Source organism: Dicentrarchus labrax, unplaced genomic scaffold (assembly GCF_905237075.1).
Source record: "Dicentrarchus labrax unplaced genomic scaffold, dlabrax2021, whole genome shotgun sequence".
In the NCBI taxonomy this organism is placed as follows: Eukaryota; Metazoa; Chordata; class Actinopteri; family Moronidae; genus Dicentrarchus; species Dicentrarchus labrax.
Window position 1 is genome coordinate 6236422 of NW_026136717.1, and position 19371 is coordinate 6255792.

Sequence of the window (19371 nt, forward strand, 5' to 3'; positions counted from 1 at the left end):
AACTGTTGTCTTTAATGTAGTAAAGATTATTTCTTTCATTATCCTGTCCAGATATGATTGAAATATATAACTGTCACTCATTTTTCAAACATGAAGCATGACAATGACGTGATGGATCGAAGGAGGATTTGGCTTTTTCCAATAATGCAGTCAATTTTCTTCATGACTAGTGATGATAAGAATATGAACCATCCAACTGGGAATTTAATTACAGTATAATAAAGGTCATTAATCAAACAAAGCAGTGAAAGGTTTCAACTTACCTTTGATGATTATGTTATCCATTATTGCATTTCTAATAATAAGCTAATACGGCTGTTACATCCCCAGTGTGACAAAAGTTTATTGATCTTGTGAGTCTCTTTTTGTTTCTAGATGTAGATAAATCAAGTATAATAGGTTATCAAGGCTAGTGACCTTGTATAAGGGCCAGTTGTATCATTACATCCAGTTCCTGCCCATGAAAAAGGAAGTTAAGTGTTTTGCAGTTTTGTTGGAGAAATCTTTCCTTATTTAATACATGCACTCAGCTAGAAAGTATTGACACAGCTATGAACTAAGTACCTTTTTAGATAACCTACGTCTGCTACTTATCGTTTCAATATAATCTCCTTTATAGTTTGTTAAAAGGGCATTCCTTAATTCAAATGTAAACAAAAGGGTAGCCCACCACCAAAAATCTAAACATATAATTGAAACCAGTCTCGAATTGATTGACGGGTCCTTTTAGAGGATGGGCTTAGGCTGGAAAACAAAGTTGATGAGAGTGAAGTTGTGTGCCAGAAAACAAAACTACCACCTAAAAGACACTAAACTGCCCTCCAAATCTGAGGGGAAAAGCAAAGTCTTTTTATTCGTATAGATTATTATCTGTACGTGTGTTACCAAGAGTGTTCATTTGATCCATTGTTCATATAAAGAAAACATGAATTGGTACAGCTATATGGGATTAAATGTTTATTACAGCAGGCCTATATGTTCAGTTATTATAAGCAGAACCAAATGTGGGGTTATCAAATTATTCAATTATGAATAAGAATATCCATCAAATGTATGGAGTCTGAAAAGGCAGACAGTTTTAAACTTGCAATAGTGCTGCAGACAGACATTGTTTACTACCCTCAAACTAGGTCATTATGTAAGACCCATATATTACCAATTGTAAGTATCATTTTTTATTTATTTTTTTTACTATGCACATACAGCATACAGTAGAATAGAGACACTCAGGTCAAATTAGTTCAATGCAGTACAGTCTGTCTAACAGAATAAAGTATTAGTCCAGTAAGAATATGTGTGCAGCATCAGCAGTGAGAGCCCACAGCATTAATGTTATACAACTCAACTGCAAAAAAAAATTAAGAAAGAAAAAGATGAGCCACTGAAATAATAATTTAATAATAATTGTCATCAAGCTGGTTTCATACTCTCAAATGAGGATGATTATTATGATGATAATAATACTTTATAGTGCTTTTTCACAGCAGCCATTTTGACATGAAATAGCAGGGTAAACATAGGTGTTACCAATGATACTAATTAAGGTTCTGTTCCATTCAGGTCAAACAGAGTCAGGGTGCTTTTATTGCACATGTTGGCTCACTGGAAAAGCTCTGTTACATTAATGGAACTGAACCTAATTAGAGTCATTGGTTAACACCTGTGTTTACCCTACCATTTCATGTCAAAATATATGCTGTGAAAAAGACTGTATATAATGGAACTTTACAGCAAAGATTAAGACAAGAAAAATAAAAATTACATACATTCAAATGTACAATATGTCATTTCTGCCGCTAGGGGCCCTTTCACAGCAAAACAATTAGATAAACTTTGATGACATCGTGAAGTACCGTGTGTTCATGTTGTCGTCACCACCACTGCTGTCACTGCAATCAGCTTATTCCAGTTAGGAATGTTCATCGTTTGGAGGAGGTTTTTTCACCAGGAACTGAATTATCTGCTATGTCACCTCCTCTCCGAAACAAACGGACCTGGTGATTAAAACCGGTAAAAACACTGAATAAAGCGGTTTTACCTTAAAAATCAGTGTTTCTCCGATGCTGTTCAGCGTGCAAAGACGTCACAAAACTGCTAATGTTAGCTCACAACTCAACAAAATATATAACATAGGTCTAGGGTTTTGCAGAAATGGTAGATATTAAAGCTTTAGAATAGCATAACAAACACAGACAACAATATCCAAGGCCCTGCAGTGTACATTTGATCAAGGATTAGGCTTCAAATTGACTGGAGCAGTTGGCCAGGCTTGTCATTATGGAAGCCCAGGAATTCCAGGGTTACTCGACAGAGGTATTAGAGCTGTACCATCAGAATGCTTCAGAATGTACTAATCTGGTGTCTCTGTACAGCAATTGTGGGTATAGAAAGTGAAAAGCGTGGCTGAACTCACAAACCCTGGGGGGGGTCATGATGGCAGATGAAAGGGTTTTGTTCACCTTGACACAAGTCAGAAAAGAGGCATACCAATCATGAATGAATCAAATAGGGATTCAGTTCAGAAAAATGTCTGCATGTATTGTGTTGAAAGCAAGCAAAGGATCTAGAAGGAGGGCTTTTGCATAGGTGTTTGGTTGGTCTCTATGTTTAGGAATGATATGGCAACAGCATCTTCTGTACCACAACCCTGCTTGTAAGAAAATTGGTATGGATCCAGTTTGTCTTTTGTTGTTCTGACAAGATATTAGAGCAGAATTCTATCTAGAGATTTTATAATTACTGAGGTAAGGGGTATTGATGTAATAAAGAAAGCGTTTAGTTCATTAGCAAAACAGAAATTATTGTTCGACACAGATGTTTTCACAATATCCAATCATTTTTGGCGTTATTTGCTTCAAAGGCATCTTCTGGAAGCTACCTGTGTGCCAGTTCTGATTCTCTCAGTCTGATATGATATAATGTCATAAAAAGAGTTTGAAGTGTGTTTTATTGAAAAGTAACACATTTCCTGGTTGAAGTTATATTTTAGATGCTCTGTGCTTGTATCTACATAAACACTAATGACTGAAATTATTACATAAATTAAACAACAATGACCAGGATCCAGTGTTTGTATCCACGAAGAGCATTGTCAGTATTCATACTGGTGTTTCTCATAATGAGGAAATTATTTATGTCATCCAGGATATTGTGAACCTCATATTCTGAAACAGAATCCTTAACTACGCAGCACGCAGGGTCTGAAATCAATCCAGACCAAGCACCAAACGCTTGTTAAACTTTATCTGTGAAAGTTACTGTCCCTGCTGACCACTATATTCTCAAAGCAAAACAATGGCTCTTTATCAAACAGGCTTTTGATTAACTGCCTGTAACACTGGCTCTGCAAAAAGTGGCCCTCCACCGGCTGGATGAGTGAGCACGCCGCACTGAATCAGCTTTTAATTAATGTCTTTTAATTGAATGTGTAGCATAATAGCTGAATATGGCTTGGATGTCACACAGTATTCCCAAGAAAATTTTATATTATTGGCTGATTTTTTGAGGTCAGAATCTGAAGAGTGAAAGACAAGAAATGGACAAAAAGACATAAAGGGGCATTAGTTAGAGTGATGGTCAAACCGGAGGAAGTCACGTCTCGATGCTTTTGTTTGTATGATGGCGAGCTAGATGAAAGACGTCAGAGTGGAGTAATATGGAGTGGCTTTATCACAGAGACACTTCAGCGAGAGAGAATATAAGACATTCATGAAGCTCTCTCCTGGATGGTTAGATGGTAGATGGTGTGGAGGAATAATAAAAGTGTGTCTATGTGAGGTAGATACAAGCTCCACTCTGTTTAGTCTGCATCAACGTATTTTTCTCAATTTCCTCCTCTGTTTTTTGCCTGTTACTCTCCCCTCCTCCTCCTCTCTGTCTCTCTGTATTATGTGGTGTTTCCACTGTGGTTATAACTCTGCTAACAGATGCTGGCCTCTGGGCAATGCAGCATCTCTCCATATCGGCTTCTGTGTTCGTGTTCTCAGACGTACACATCTCTAAAACACTTGCCCCTATCACAGGACTCGCTCACAATCCCTCATTTTGGAGAAACAGCACCATGCGAGGACGGAGACTTGGCACGTTTCATCTTTTTTATATAATTAGGAGCGTCCGGGGAGATGTTCTCCTGCTAAGTCTTTCCATTTCCTGTAGGCTTTTCACCATGGACACAGTGTAATATTCAATGTACTGCAGAATACACATTCAAACAGACAAATCTCTAAATTGTGAAATGCAAAAGGACAAGGAGGCCGTGAGCAATCAGGGATGAGGAATGTGGGGGCCAGCAAGCATTCTATTATTTATTTCACCATTTTCACATTCTTAGGCGCTGAGTACAAATGACTTTATAAGAGGATTTTTAATGGAATGAGGTGACACAGGGACAAGATTGAGAAGAATATCGAAAAATGATGAAAGGAGAAATGATATAAAAAAACAGTAAGGAGCAGAGAGAGGAAGAACAGGGCAAAACTGAACAGCTCACTGTGTGCAAATGCTAAATAAAACAACAAAACAGGACAGCCCGGTGCAGAAAACCACAGTGTGACAAAGGATAAAATAGCACCGTATGGCTCGGCACACTACAAAAGAGCCCAGCACAGAACAGAATAGAAATGTCTGCAGGAAAGGATCAACAGTACTGTCAAACCAACTTTATTTTAAAATTACTACAGAGACTCAATCTCTTGTCTCTTTCTATCACCCCGACTCTCGGTGGGCCTGTCGGTTATTTGCTGCTGAAGCTCTCTGCCTCCCCATTACCTCAGTGCTCGGCCCACGTCGTGTCAGGGTTGTGTCAATATCATGTCGAATACACCTACTCCATCGCACGCTGACAGATAGCATTTTATTGAGCTTGAAACCCTCTGACAAGACAAAGAAAGTGAAGAGGAGTGAAAAGGAGGGAGGCTGAGGGAAAGATGGAGATGAAAAGGATCGGAAGGTACCGAGAGATAGAGCGGGACAGCGTTCGAGAAAGAAAGAAAGATGGGGAAAGAGAGAGCTAGTTGGCGCTGCATCGGCTGTCAGCTAGCTTGGCACTTGGGAAAAAAAGCTCCACACAGTTTTTTTGTTTTGCACTTGGCTGGGTTTATCGCCATGTGTAATGGCTATAAGGGACTGAGGGAAGCAACAGCGGAGGCTGGCTCAGCTCCTCTTCCACTCCTGGAACTCGGTGAATACCCTGATGCTGCCTTTGAGCTAGCCAAGAGCTATTATGGGTCTATTTAATCCAAATCAATAAACTTTAAAGTGCTCACTGAAACAAATGAAGTTTGGAATTGTCAAATTGCAGAGAAGATCTCCCAGCAGCCGCTAGTGAGATCAGTAATATTTGTGAAGTGCTGTGGAGTTATACTCTAGGTTAATGTGTGGATGATGCACGGTTTTGAAAGCTAAAATGTGCATTCAAGCATGCTGTGAATGATAAGCACCAGGGTGCATTTTAATATGTAACTGTCATTGAAGTGTACATATTATGGAATGAGAACAGTACCACAAACTATACAGAGCAATGTGTGGTTCTGCCTATTTCAGTACTTTAGCACGAACAAGTCTGCTGCACTACAAGTGGAGGATAGGTGAATCCATGACAGCTGACCTCCTCAATGGCAACACTCTACTATTTATGTCTACATCTATCTATTCCCATAGTGCTGTATAGGAAATATAGTTGTAAGCATTGTGGAGAGAATATTTGCTCTGTTAGGGAGGGTAGTGGGATGGATGAATAGGGTGGTAGTACAGTGGCTTTGGAGCAGGATGCAGCTATAGATGCATGCTCGGCTCCTTTAGTCACGTCTTAATAATCACCCTCTTTCACTGCAAGCTGCCATCTCAGAAATTAAGGAGATTAAGAGTTGTTTTACAATTTATCCACTACAGAGGAGGGCTGGAAATTGTGGTTTGGTATATGACTAAATAGATTTGCTAATACAGGCCAATTTATTCGAAAAGAAAGTACTACTATGAAAGAACAAATTACAGACTGATTGAAAACATTTGAATGTATTATTTAAAACTGTGCGTATTGTACACATTGTTTTCAGTTTGTTTTGATTTGTGTTTAGTGGTTTTATAGAAAAATAATAATAATGAACTCCAGCACTGGCTGCTTTTTAAACCTATATAGGCAACTCTTGCCTGATAGAAATTAGGTTTCAATACTACTCATTTGCAACACCATACATGCATAGAGAGAAATACAATTGACCACCTTGATTACGTTCTTTATCAACCATATGAGGATACATTTTTAATGAAAGTATGTGCTAAGTTTCTTATATGCTCATCTGTAAACAATTTAGTAGTAGCACCTCCTTGACAATTACATTTCCTTTCAAACATATTTGATAGTGTAAGAGTGTTGATATTTGATGATCCCTGAATGCCGTCATTATGAACATTGTTTGATAAGTATAACAATTATACAGCCCGATGTCGACCACGAGCTGACTCAAACACTTTGGAAACAGGAAGTGATGTAGTTTGATGTAGTGGTGTGATTTTGTGGTGTATATAAATAGTTGAGCCGGTGGAAATATTCTTGGCAGGTACATTTATTCACTGGGAGCCAAAAAGTTAATTTTGGATCATCACAGGAGACGGATACCATCAAGTGGGACTTCAGGTGGAAAACTTCCATCAGTCATATTCCAAGACGATTTTAAACTCCAATATGCTGATGTTTGCCAGCGGTCATTTTAGTGTAGCTGCATGGATACAGGGAAAATGTGGGTGTGGCGAATCAAAGTAGCAAAAACCAATCAGAGCTGGAGGTCTGACAGCTCTGCAGCAGAAGTAGAATTTGCTACTCAACCATCAGATTAACCGCCAGGACAGGCAAGACGAGATAAATGGCTGCAGATAATCCATACCCCCCCCTCGGGGTGACATGGAGCACAAACAGGAAGATCTCCACGTGTGTAGAAATGTTTGATTACAGATGAACGACTGCACGCGCACGTCCACATCAACACACACAAACCCTGCAGTGAAATGAGGCCGGGCTCTTGGCATTGATGTGCATGGCAGATCCCAGAGATCACGGCTCAAACTGCATGCCTGCTGAGGAAACGCACACTCCCATACTGCACCGACATACACTGCAAAGATGAATCCTTTTTGTCATTGGGCACACACACGCTCAGTTGAGTTACAAAACTTCCACTCACTTTAACTAGCCACTGCTTTTTTTTTTGGGGGGGTCTCTTTCTGGCTTTGTACTCGCAGTGTTTGTGTGCTTTCACCTGGATTGTATTGTGACTGTCGGAATAGCATTCCAATTAAGGAGGTATTGTTATATATGAGATGGAGAGCGGTGGGTAGTGGCAGAGCTGCCAGCATTACTTAATGGGAACGCTGGTGTCTGTATGGAGACGACAGCGGAGGCTCTCTACACCCAATTTATTGTTTCTCTGCTCCTCCTTCTGGAACTCATAGACTCACAAATAGAAAAAGAAGACATTAAATCCACAAGGTAATAAACTCTACATCTCTGCCTACCACAGTGTGTGTCTCACCTGTCTCCCGTATGTTCTTCTGTTATTAAAATAAATAATAACAAACTGTTTCTTAAACCCTTAAGCAGTAACTAAACATTAAAAGTAATTAACAGTTCCTCCAGGATTTCGCAGGCATTTTTGGGGGGATTGATGTGGTCAAAAACGCCTGATTTTACGGCAGCTTTTCTAAAACTTTGCGATGCATGTTGCGATGTTACCCATTACCCATTGTCTGACAAGAAATTGCATCAGAAATCAAAAATTGCAAAACCAGTTTGTATGATTCATTTAAAATTGAAGTTGCCTTCCAGTGAGAATAAAATCACTAGTAGTTTGGGAACATACAACTCAATGTCTTGTGTGGAAAACTACTGAAAATTTGCAACGATTGGACAAAATTGCAATGTTGCGCAGGGACTGAATTAAAGTGCAACAATGCAAATGTGAAGAACACTGAATATAGTTTGTATTTGTATTCATCTGGGGTAGTAAACCGTTTGTGTGCCAGAAATAGCCATGCTTGAAAACAATAAACAATGAGGAAAAATAGAGCTAATTTTGAAAACCACTCAAACATCTACATTAAAACGACACTGGTCATCACTGTTCCTGAGTACAATCAGACACATTCATTAGAAAGATTTTAACCCAACCGAAATTCTCACACACAGCTAAATTCCTGTAAAAAAGCTAAAAACATGCACTCCCTTGAAATGTTCAACAAACAGGTATAAAGTGAGAGCAGTCACCTCTCATATCGCTCAAAAGAACAATTTAGTGTTCACAACTCTGATCACTGATATAGCTGCTCAGCAAATGAATAAAAGATATTGAGCTCCCCAATGTTTACTGGCATCAAATTCCATTCTTCCATTCTTGTGTGGTTTCAATAAAAGGCCACAATGACTGAGGATGGGTTTTTTTCCCACACTGTGATGACGCACGTCCTTTCTTAAGTTTCCAGTCATTCTCAGTTTGACATATTGCTGTAGTTATCGGGGGACCAATACAAAACATATGTTTGCACATGATTAAATGAAAACAATAAAAGACTTAAAGTTCACTCAAATGTAAAAAATAAAATAAAAGTAAGCACAGTTTCGTTATAAAAACAACTCAAACATGCATCTATTTGCATGTGTTTGCATGTGTGTATACCACTTTTGTGCAAGTACTCCATGCATGTCAAAATGTGTTTGGGTGAGGATGTAATGTGCTTTAGTGTGTGTGTTTTGTATGCAAAGACTAGTACATCTCTATAGGGAGGGATACCCCTGGATCCCAGCTTGTGTCAATGAGGCCTCACAGCAACACACACTCACACTCATTCAGTCCCAATTAGACCCCAGACACCCCGTGAAACCAGGGCTGGAACGGCAGCCCCCATTAATGACCGGATCGTTATTTGGAGGGAGGGAAGTAGCGAGGGCAGAGAAGGCCGAGAGAGAGGGAAGGAGGAAGGTGGGTTGGGGATAATGAGAGGTTGCACGAGGACAGACGAGGAGGGAGATGGAGAGCGTTGCAACATGGTTGATTACATTTTATTCAAAGACATACAGCACTGTGCAAGTACGAATGAAAGAATGTGCATGTGCGTTTATATACACGCATGATTGCTTGAGAGCCTTTCATTGACATTCATTTCTTACACTAAAGTAATAACCTACAGCATATAGGCAGTATATAAAAATTCATATTGCTCCTCTCTATTGGTGGTACAAGTAATTCAACACAATACTGTTAAACCTTGAACCAGTCCATGATTGTTTCTACCTACTGCACCAAATATATAGAGAAACAAAAACGAACTAAACTCCAAGGCCTCCTCGCCACACTTCTTACTCAGTTTTAAATTTAACCCTTAACACAATCCCTAACCTAAATCATTTCTTTTTGATGTAAGACCTGAAAATGTCCCCACTTTGAAGTAATGAAGGAAACAAAATAGAGGAAACAAATAGTTTATGCACACAACAAAAGGCTAGTTATGCAAGAGTTAGGAACATTTTTCAAGCAATAAGGAGTTAGAATAATATCAAGAATTTAGGAATTAGTGTAATATTTACAGTAAGCAAATGCACCAAATTGCAACAAATGCACCAATTATAATATTGATTTTAAAAAGGTGTTAAGTGAATCAGAGTGTGACTTTGAGTAGTGATTTTTGATTATTGTATTCATATCTTTATGAGAGATTGTGTGGATAAGTGTGTATTTACACTGTACTTTAAAGAAGACTGTAATTGTTAGGACCGTTTTATCTTAAAAAGCACAAGCCAGTCGAACAAATGCATAAAAATGAGGGTATTTTGTTACCAGTGAAGCATAAAGAATGTGGAGCTGAAGAAAAGCAAAGGGAAAGGAAGGGAGGAAAGAGGAGGAGAGGGGTCAAATGAAGTCCAAAAGGCTTAAGGCTGAAAGAAAGGGATGTGGAAAATGGTGGAGAAGAAGACTTTTATGAAGGGGAAAGAGAGAGGCAGCGGTGGGAAAACAAGGACAATGCCTGTGTTTGTGTCGTCTTTGTCACTGTGGCATTTTGGAGGACAGAGGGGCTGTGTGCCTGGATGTGTGTCTGTCTGTGTGTTGTGTGTGTGTGTGTGTGTGTGTGTGTGTGTGTGTGTGTGTGTGTGTGTGTGTGTGTGTGTTTGCGTGTATTCGCTTCCCCATCCACTCAATTTGTGGAATTGATCCACTCCCTAATAGTGAGCAAAACAAAAAGTCAGCCTAATCCAACCATTATTTATAACACAGATGGGAGAGAGGAGGGGGTGAGGGAGATAATTTAACAGTAAAAGTGCTACAAAATCCTATGACAGAGAGATGAGAAAAAGATAGAGGAAGACAAATAGAGAGAGAAAGAGAGAGAGAAACAAAAAACGCTCAGTGCAATTGGAATAAAAACAAATAGCTGGAACACGCTGGGCTCGGAGCCGAGGTACGAGAGAGAGGTTACAAATAGACTCTCACAGCAAGAGGCCAGCCAGTGGTAGATTAGGACAGAGGGAGAAAGAGCGAGAGATGAAGAGGAAAGGGGGGGGGTATCACCGAGAAAAATGGAGATCAGAAAACAAACAAGTGGGGAAGATGATAGAGACCAGGGTGGTGGCCGCCAGAGGACGAGCGCGAGGAGTGATGAGATAAAGAACGTGAGAGCGATCGAGAGCAACAGGAAGCGAGATAGGGAGAGAGAGCGCTCGCTGGTGGCAGGAGTGAGAGGCAAAGAGGTGGTGCGAGTGGAGAGAGAAGAAGGAGTGATAGATAGACGGAGAGAGAATTATCGGAGGAGTACTTGTGATTTTGGAGATGTTATTGAGTCTAATAAGAGCATGTTGTTGTAAGAGAGGCCAGGGCAGCTATTCTTAATCCCTGTGGTCCTACTCGTCTTTTTTCCTCTCCCTCGCTCTGCTCCTTTTTACCTCACCCACTCTTAACCTGCTGAAGAAGCATTACAGTCTGATTTATATAAAGGGACGTAGATGCAGGAAATGTGCTTTCTTGATTTTAAACCAATACCAGCTATATTTGTGTATGTAACAGCTGTGATAATGGTCATACAGTACCAGACAGCTACGGTAGACATATCCGATACCTTTGATCAGATAACGTTTGCTTCTATTTGGACCGGAGGGTTGCTGGTCAGATCTTTGGAAGCATATTGAGCTGTGAGGTTGCTGTTTGCTCGCTGTCACAGGCAGTGAAGTTGGTGTAGACAGAGTACAAATAGAACAGCAGCTAGGATCATCCAAACCCCATGCTGGTCCCAACAGCCCCAGTGCTATAAGCTCCGGCAGACAGAGAGAACGGAGGCAACACTTGGTGTGTGGGTGTGTGTGTGTGTGTGTGTGTGTGTGTGTGTGTGTGTGTGTGTGTGCGCAGTGACCAGTGTGGCAAGTGGTGGAGCTTTTAGCTTCTCTATGATATAGTTGTTTTAAATGATGAACTTGGAATCATTTCTTTTTTGTGACGTTTGCAGAATTGGGGGAAAAAAAGAAATGTGGCTTACTCAGTGCATGGCCAATTAAGGATTCATGCTTTCAACACAGATGCACCACATACACACAAACCCCTTGTCTTTGATTGGAATTAGCCCCTTGTCCACACGTATAAGTTCTAGTGCCATCAACAAAACCAATTCAATTTCAAAATCTATCACTATCCAATTAGCTGCACTCTACAGGTACTGTGTATGTCTGCTCCATGGATATAAGCACACACAGTGGGCAGCGCTTGTCACTGCATGTATCTATTCCACTTAATATGATTATGCCATAAACCCTCAACATCTACCATATGTCCATGCACCGAATGGAAAGCAGAGGATGTATCAGTAGTACACCAGTGTCAAATATGGTGTCTAAACAGGTGTCTGTAGGGTTTGATAGTGTTACAATAGACCTGCTTGATGCAAATGCTTAAAAATGTAATAATCTTTTACAAGGCAATATAATTGTTAATTATATTCATATAATTATGCACACTTTAATCAGGGTGTTAAGAGGCTCACAGTACACTGGGACTGACACTTGAGAGTCAGCTGCCAAGCAGCCACCTTCGAATACAAGAAATTAACTATCAACCACAGAATTTTTTCTTATGTGTGTATGTTGGGTTTCATATAAGTATATTTGGGTAAATGCAATACTATCTAGCAGCTGCCTCTCAAGTCTTAAATGTCAACGCTTTACGTGAGCGTGTGAATGCGCCATCAGCTGTACCTGGTATTGAAGGGCCATTTAAGAGGATCAAGTGGCAGAAATGGAGCTGGTATGTTTTATAAGAAAAGTTGTGTTTTCGCTACTTAGAATGAGCCGTCTACAGAGGGGGTGGGTCCTCTTCTACTGAGTCCACCATGTTGAGCTGCCATTGTTTCAACAGTAGCCTAGAAGAGACAAACCAAGCTCTGGCTCTAGATAAGGCCTTATTCACGTTTTTCATGAGTTTCGCGGCCACTGTAGTTTCTCATACACGCTAAGAAGGCCAGCGGTATTCAGTCAGTTGTAATCTACAACTTCACTGCCAGACGCTACTAAATCCTACATACTTTAACTACATTTCTGTGCTACAATAATGTAAGTTTGACAAGAAATTAATAAAAAGGATGAATAAATAGAAGTGACATGGTGTCTATTGTGACAAATGACCTTTCTAAAACAGGTTTCACATCTCTGCTAGTTAATATTCATTCTGTATTGATGTCAGGTGGAACCTGGCTGCATGGAAGTGACTACAGGGAAGACACATCCATCAGTATTGTTAATGAATAAAAACACGCAACTAATACTGTAATTTTATTCTCGCCACAAATGTTAAACGAAAGTTTGGCCTGAAATGTCCTTACTTTCCATGAAAATATCATATCCACAGCTGGTTCTCACAAGTATTATAATACCAGTGCACGGACACACACATGTCCCAGATGCAATCAGTATGGCCTTCGCCTTGATCCATTGTGCTCTAACGATTAAGCCTTAGCCCTGCTCGGTGGCCTATAGGCCCGCTCTGCTGCTGTGCATCTCATCACATCCCATTCATCACCCTGTGTCTGTATCCACCTCCAGCCCTCTATCACATCAGCCTGCCATTGACCTCCTACTGACCCTCACACACACACACACACACACACACACACACACACACACACACACACACACACACACACACACTTATCTGAGTCACACAGTACAGTTTGTGAGTGTTTTTCTGAATGCAGTTCACTTTAGTTTGCTCATAGCTTACTCAAGGTTTTATTCGAATGTAGAAGTCCCTGTTTGCACTACGAGGAACAGTTACTTAACACTTCAAACTGGAATTCCAATATTAATTATATCTATTTTAATATAAAGTCAAGAAATGCTGATGTTTTTAACATTTACTTAAAATGACTTTTATACTGACTATACAACAGATTTACAGTTATAGCTTGGTTTTAGTCTCAAGCTCTAAAGTTTCTCAATAAATGTTTTCCTAATGAGGAGGATGTGTTGCATATTTAGAGTAAGCCTTTGTCAGAATATATTTAGCCATATAAATTAGGGATGTATATCCACATGTTTCTTGAGCAGCTTGACTTGCTCCTACAAGGATAAGGTGCACATAATAATTCCAATCCATCATGACTAAAAATACAGGTCTCAGAAATACAAAAAATACCCACAAATGTATTCCTTCCATTACACTGTTACAATATTTTCACCACTTTGCAACCTTTCTGTTAATTGGACCACTAGTACAAAGAGCCTCTGTGTATTTGCACACAGATGACAGTTCATCATTTGCTGTGAGCAATTTCCCTGTTATTACAGCTTGGAACCTCAGCGTAAAAGGTCAATATTTATCTCCACCTCACACCCACATGTGCTTGTGCACACACACTCGCCGGCCTCTCCATACTAATGAAAATGAAAATAGAAATAGTGGAAAAAGTTGTGCCTGTATGTATGGGAGAATTGAAAATGCTAATTTGGAGCAGGTATAAAACTCTACATGCTGCCTTATTCCTCCTTGAGTTGTCGTATCACCTCAACACCATTCAATATCTTTTTAATTATGGCTCTCTGTAAGCAGAGGGCCCTACACTTCCATCTCTCCATGCTCAGTTTAACGTATGGGGAGATGATATCTCAGCAGGCTCCTGCGCTCACTGTTGTGTTAAGGAGTAATATATTCCTCTTAAACAGCGTGTCCTCCACATCGAGCCCTCTGGTGTCTCTCTGCTGTTGTAGCTCCCAGGAAAACCAGGTTATGCAGGATGTGGTTGAGGTTAATCCTTGGTTTACCCTCAGCTGTTACTAAAAAAACATCGGAAAAATATTAATGTAAGGCTTTTCATCTGTTATCCTTACCACTTAAGTGCATATCACTCTTGCCTCTCCCTCTCTGCTAGATCCGTCAGTGATTGCTAGAATCAATTCTCATAAAGTCAACACCCGACAGTGACGTACACGACACGGCGGACCACGCTCCAGCCCTGTGACTAATCAGTCAGCTGATAATGCAGTCGAGACGAAGGCCCCCGCGTCTCATCGGGAGACCAGAGGGTGGCGTCTCTGAGGGCAACCGGTGGGCGGTGTGCTACACTGGAACACTCGACAACAAGTTTAGGACTAATTGTCTCATTGTCTCCGTTCTGCTTGAAAGGATCAGCAGCTATGCTAAGCTCCTCGGGGTCCCAGCCCTCAGCTGCTCTCTGCCATCTTGCTTTGTCTTTGTTGTTGTTTGTGTTTGCGGAGCAGAGCCAATGTTTTCAGTGGCTTTGTTGGGTTATTTGATTTTGTTCACCTTTTCAGTCTTTTTATTTTTGTTAATGAGTTTCTCCTTTACGGCAGTGGGAGAGCCACCAGTGATCAGTGGGGCTGAAATTAGTTGGATACAATTATAAACACTAAGTGCTTTTTCATCTACTTGTTTTTATGGTTATTTAACATTTCTGTATAAAAAAGATGCAGAAATGCAGAAAATTGAAAAAAATATATATTACAGAAAAAGTTTGTATGCTTGGCTGAGCAGCAAAGCGCAATAGAAACAGAAACAGACTTGGCCATAATGTATATGAATTATATGTGGTTGAATGCAGCTTCCACTCCACGGGAGAGATGAAAAGTAAAAAACTTAAGATCTGATCATCATCTAGAGTTATGATGAAACTGTAGCTTTCCTCATTTTAACAAATAAAACAAACAGAAATATATAACATTGATTCAGTTACTTTTGCTGATTTTGGAATCCCCTGTGATAATTGTGGACACTAACAATAAAAAACTAGTAGTAGTAGGGAGTAGAAGTGGCATAAAATGGAATGGACTTGGATTACTTTCGAATTGTGCTTAGGTACAGTCTCTAAATGGTAGTTACTTTCCACCACTGACAATTTTAATCCAACAGTAAAGTTAAAAAATAAAATTCCTAAACAACCATAAACTGTATATAGAAAGGTGAGCGTAAACATCTCACTCGTGTCTTACGGTGATGTTGACTTGTTGCCATTTAGACATATTCACAGTGGTGCAGCACAGCTCAGAGTCTGCCCTGCCATGTCACTATGAATACGCGTCTCCCTGTACAGCGTTTGCTCGAGCCTATGTGGAAGTGCTTACCATCTGCAGATAATCTAGCATAGGATGTGCAGGATTTGTTGTGGCTTTGTATGTATATTCTGGGCATTTCCCAAACTGCCTCTGTGGTACAGCACGTGGTATACAGGACATTAGGTTGTCATGCAGCACCTGTTCTCTTTGTCTGCAGACATGTTGTCAACATGAAAACAAATTATACTTAAACCACAGGTTCTCCCAGCAGAGCTGATAATCTGATTAGTTTTTTGAAGCACCTTGTTGCATAACATTTGCATGATTTTAAGAGATGAGTGATGGAAACCTAGGTGGCTTGGTGTTTTTGTAAGCTTTAAAAAGGAGTTCATCTCACATGGGGATCACATGTGACTCCTGAGGCTGGAAACCTAACCACCCGTCCATCTGTGGGCATTGCATGCTAAACTTTTGCTGTGGTAGAAACACAACAAAGCCAGAGGCAGAGAGAGACAGAGCGCCTGAGACAGGAAGAGAGAGCGAGAGGAAGCTTGTAGCCCCCGAGGGCCTCAGTCCTGTCTGTCACTGTGCCAGAACGATTCGCCCTGTAACTGATCCATGGACACAGAGTCTACAGGTCAACTGTGACAGCCTGCTTGGCTTGTGTGCTTGTCTCTTATGTGGGTGTGGGAGGGTACATCAGTGCATCTGCATTCTGTCTCCCATGATGCCAGTGGCTGTCAGTCTTCATCTCCTGATGCGGAATACAGAGATGCGTGCGTAGGAAGTGTGGCATGCGGTCATTTGCCACTAATGAAATGAGATTCAGGTAGAGACGTGGCGAAGGGCATCACAGGGTGAGAGATGCACAAGAGCAATATGTTGCCGCGGCAACAGTCAATGAGACTTTGTCCATGTGAGAGTGGCTCATGTAGGGAGAGTGAGAGAGGAAGCGAGCAGAAGAGGCAGAAACAAGTGGAAGTGAAGCAGTTGCCATAGCGACTCTCCATTGCAGCTGCCTGTAAATTTCTCTCTCCCCAGTGTGTGTGTGTGTGTGTGTCTGTCTGCCTGCCTGCCTGCCTGCCTGCCTGCCTGCCTGCCTGACTGATGCACCGGTTTTAGTGTCATGGCAACTTGTGTGTGTGTGTGTGTGTGTGTGTGTGTGTGTGTGTGTGTGTGTGTGTGATGCTCTAGTGTATCTCTGGTGTTTTAAGGTGTGTTCCATGTGAAACATTTAATGCATGCCAGTCTTTCATATATATGTATCTGTGTGTGTGTGTGTCTGTGTGTGTGTGTGTGTGTGTGTGTGTGTGTGTTTAAAAAAAGAAAGCAGGTTTCAGAAGAAGCCAAACAACCTCCATCTCGCTTCCCTTCTAACAGATGTTGTTGTGGTTATTTATGTGGTTGTTCTGCACTACTGCTCGCTCATATCCCCAAGCCTACACGTGCACGCACGCACATACACACACACACACAAACACACACACACACACACACACACACACACACTCACACTTACACACAGAAGCCAACAGAGGCTGTCACTGTGCCACAGTTCTAAGTCTTGTGTGCCATATGCTACCGTAGGCTCCTGGCAGGCAGGAGTATCGAAGCTCTCGGTCAGCTGGGAGGGTGGTTCAAAGGCCAACAAGGGCCCATCAGGGACCATCCTGCATGCACACGCCGCTGAAGTAGCAGGCGTGTGTCAAAGCATCTCATCTCTGATTTTGACTGGATATATTCTGAAATCTTCTGCATGCATTTTTTAGAGAATGATGCCAGAATTGATCATTGCGTCGTCACAGTTTTAATGAATAACAATTCAGTTACTGATCAGCCTGAGCACCTCAGAAATATCCATATTTACAGGGTTTGACAGAACATTCAGGGTTTTTTTCAATAAGTAGACTGTTAAAATGATTTGACACTTTACAATCATGCAGTAGAAGAAGAGATGAATACATGAAATGTATCTAAAAAGCAGAATATTCTATATTCAAGGCAAGTTTAAGTGAAATCACTGACTTATTGTAAGAATAACAATAATCCAGGATTTATATTAGATATGGATTGAAGTACTTGCCAGATGGATTATCAGACCCAACCCTAAACCTAAAGTTGGTTATGTTTTCCAGTGACATTTTCACATGGAACTTTTCAGTTATCTTTCCATTTTTTTCCCTCAAGGCAGGATCCACTAACAATTTCTGCCAGTGCAAAATGATAGCATCCAAGAAAATGGTGTTTTCTAGAGATTCCCCACGGGGGAATTGACCTAGAAATAGGCTGATGTAGCTGTCCCTGCAGCTCAGGGCGAGTTGCAATTTGCATTTATGGGAGTTCCAAGGTGCAAAATAAAATGAGGAAATTATGGAAATTCATAGCAGACGTGATAGATTTTGAGCCAGTGGCCTTTTATCATCTTTAGATTGCACACAAAATGTTCTTCAGACATCGGCATTACTCCTTGTAGGCCTGGCTTTAATATGGCTCCTCGTGTCATACTTCTTTTTTTTTTCTACCTGTAAATTGCACTCACGGTGCCCAGTGTGTTTGCTACGTCGTCCCAGAGTGCCTTTTTACACCGTGTTAAAACATCTCTTCTTTGCAGCAGAGAGCTCTTTGGGGTGAGCTTTGACACCAACGCTTTGAGCACTCACAGCAAAAGAGCTACCATGCACATTGTTTTGTCGTCACATTTGTACATTCTCAGTTTGAACAAATTACTGGAGCCTGCCCTCATTTTAGTGCCTTAATTTAGTGAATAACCTTGCACAGGTGGGATTAATTGCATTTGGGATTACATCATTGTTGGTCTGTCTGGGCCTTAGTGTGAAATGAAGACTGTCAGAGGCAGTGATATACAGGTTAGCTTTAATATGCTACACTACCCAGTGATAGTCTCTGATCATTATTTCTTTAATCACCAGGAAACATTTGATTAGATTCTTGTAGTAGTAGTAGTAGTCTCTTTGCATTATTGCCCGTTGCGGGAATCATTGCTTGAAATCTAAATTACCTCAAGGTCATTTTTGTAAGAGCTGACATCCAGCTGCAGGGAACAGTGCAGTTCTTAGGCTCTGATACAGTTCTGTGTTTTCATCCAGCCGAGCAATTTGCTGTTTGCTCAGTATATTAAGGTCTAACACAATATGTGATCAAAGAGAATATGAGAGGCGTAAATACAGTTATTGACTTTTTTTTTCTTTTTTGCTCTCCATTCCCTGCTTTCTCCTCTTTGTGTGTGTGTGTGTGTGTGTAGATATTCGTGATCGCAGGAAGAAGCCGGTGATGCTGTTTATTCATGGAGGCTCCTACATGGAGGGCACCGGAAACATGTTTGATGCCAGCGTCCTGGCTGCCTACGGGAACGTGATTGTGGTGACCATGAACTATCGGCTTGGCGTGCTGGGTAAGTGAGCTGGGTTCCTTCTTAATGTTCAAAAAATCGCTCAGACACACGTGTAGTTTCCATAATGCTCCCATAGCAATAAGACATTCATGTTACTCTGAAGATATTAGGCGTCGTAGTAATATATTCAATTCAATCTAAGATCTTGTCATTTTTCCTTTTCACTCCCCGGCATCCCACCGAACACAAAACAGTCATTTGTGCGCACATGCAAGTCGATTTCACTCAGCAGACTCTTCATCTATTTTCTGAATTGATTAAGTCGGTGATGGATGACATCGATAGAATTCATCAATCTAATGACAACCAGTACAGGCGCTGATCATAAGAGCTTACTTTCTTATGGATCTCCCTTGTTGATTATTCCACTCTAACCACTCTGATTGTGTAATTGTTTCGCTTTTTGTAAAGGGACTGCAAACGCTCA

The 19371-nt window shown here is 40.8% G+C and overlaps 1 protein-coding gene across 1 annotated transcript in view; it reads left to right on the forward strand.

The window, feature by feature from the left end:
* Positions 1-19371, forward strand: part of nlgn2a (neuroligin 2a) — a 178422-nt gene that overhangs the window by 97507 nt on the left and 61544 nt on the right. The window contains 1 exon segment of the mRNA XM_051428715.1: positions 18795-18944. Within this exon segment, the coding sequence (XP_051284675.1) occupies positions 18795-18944 (150 nt within the window).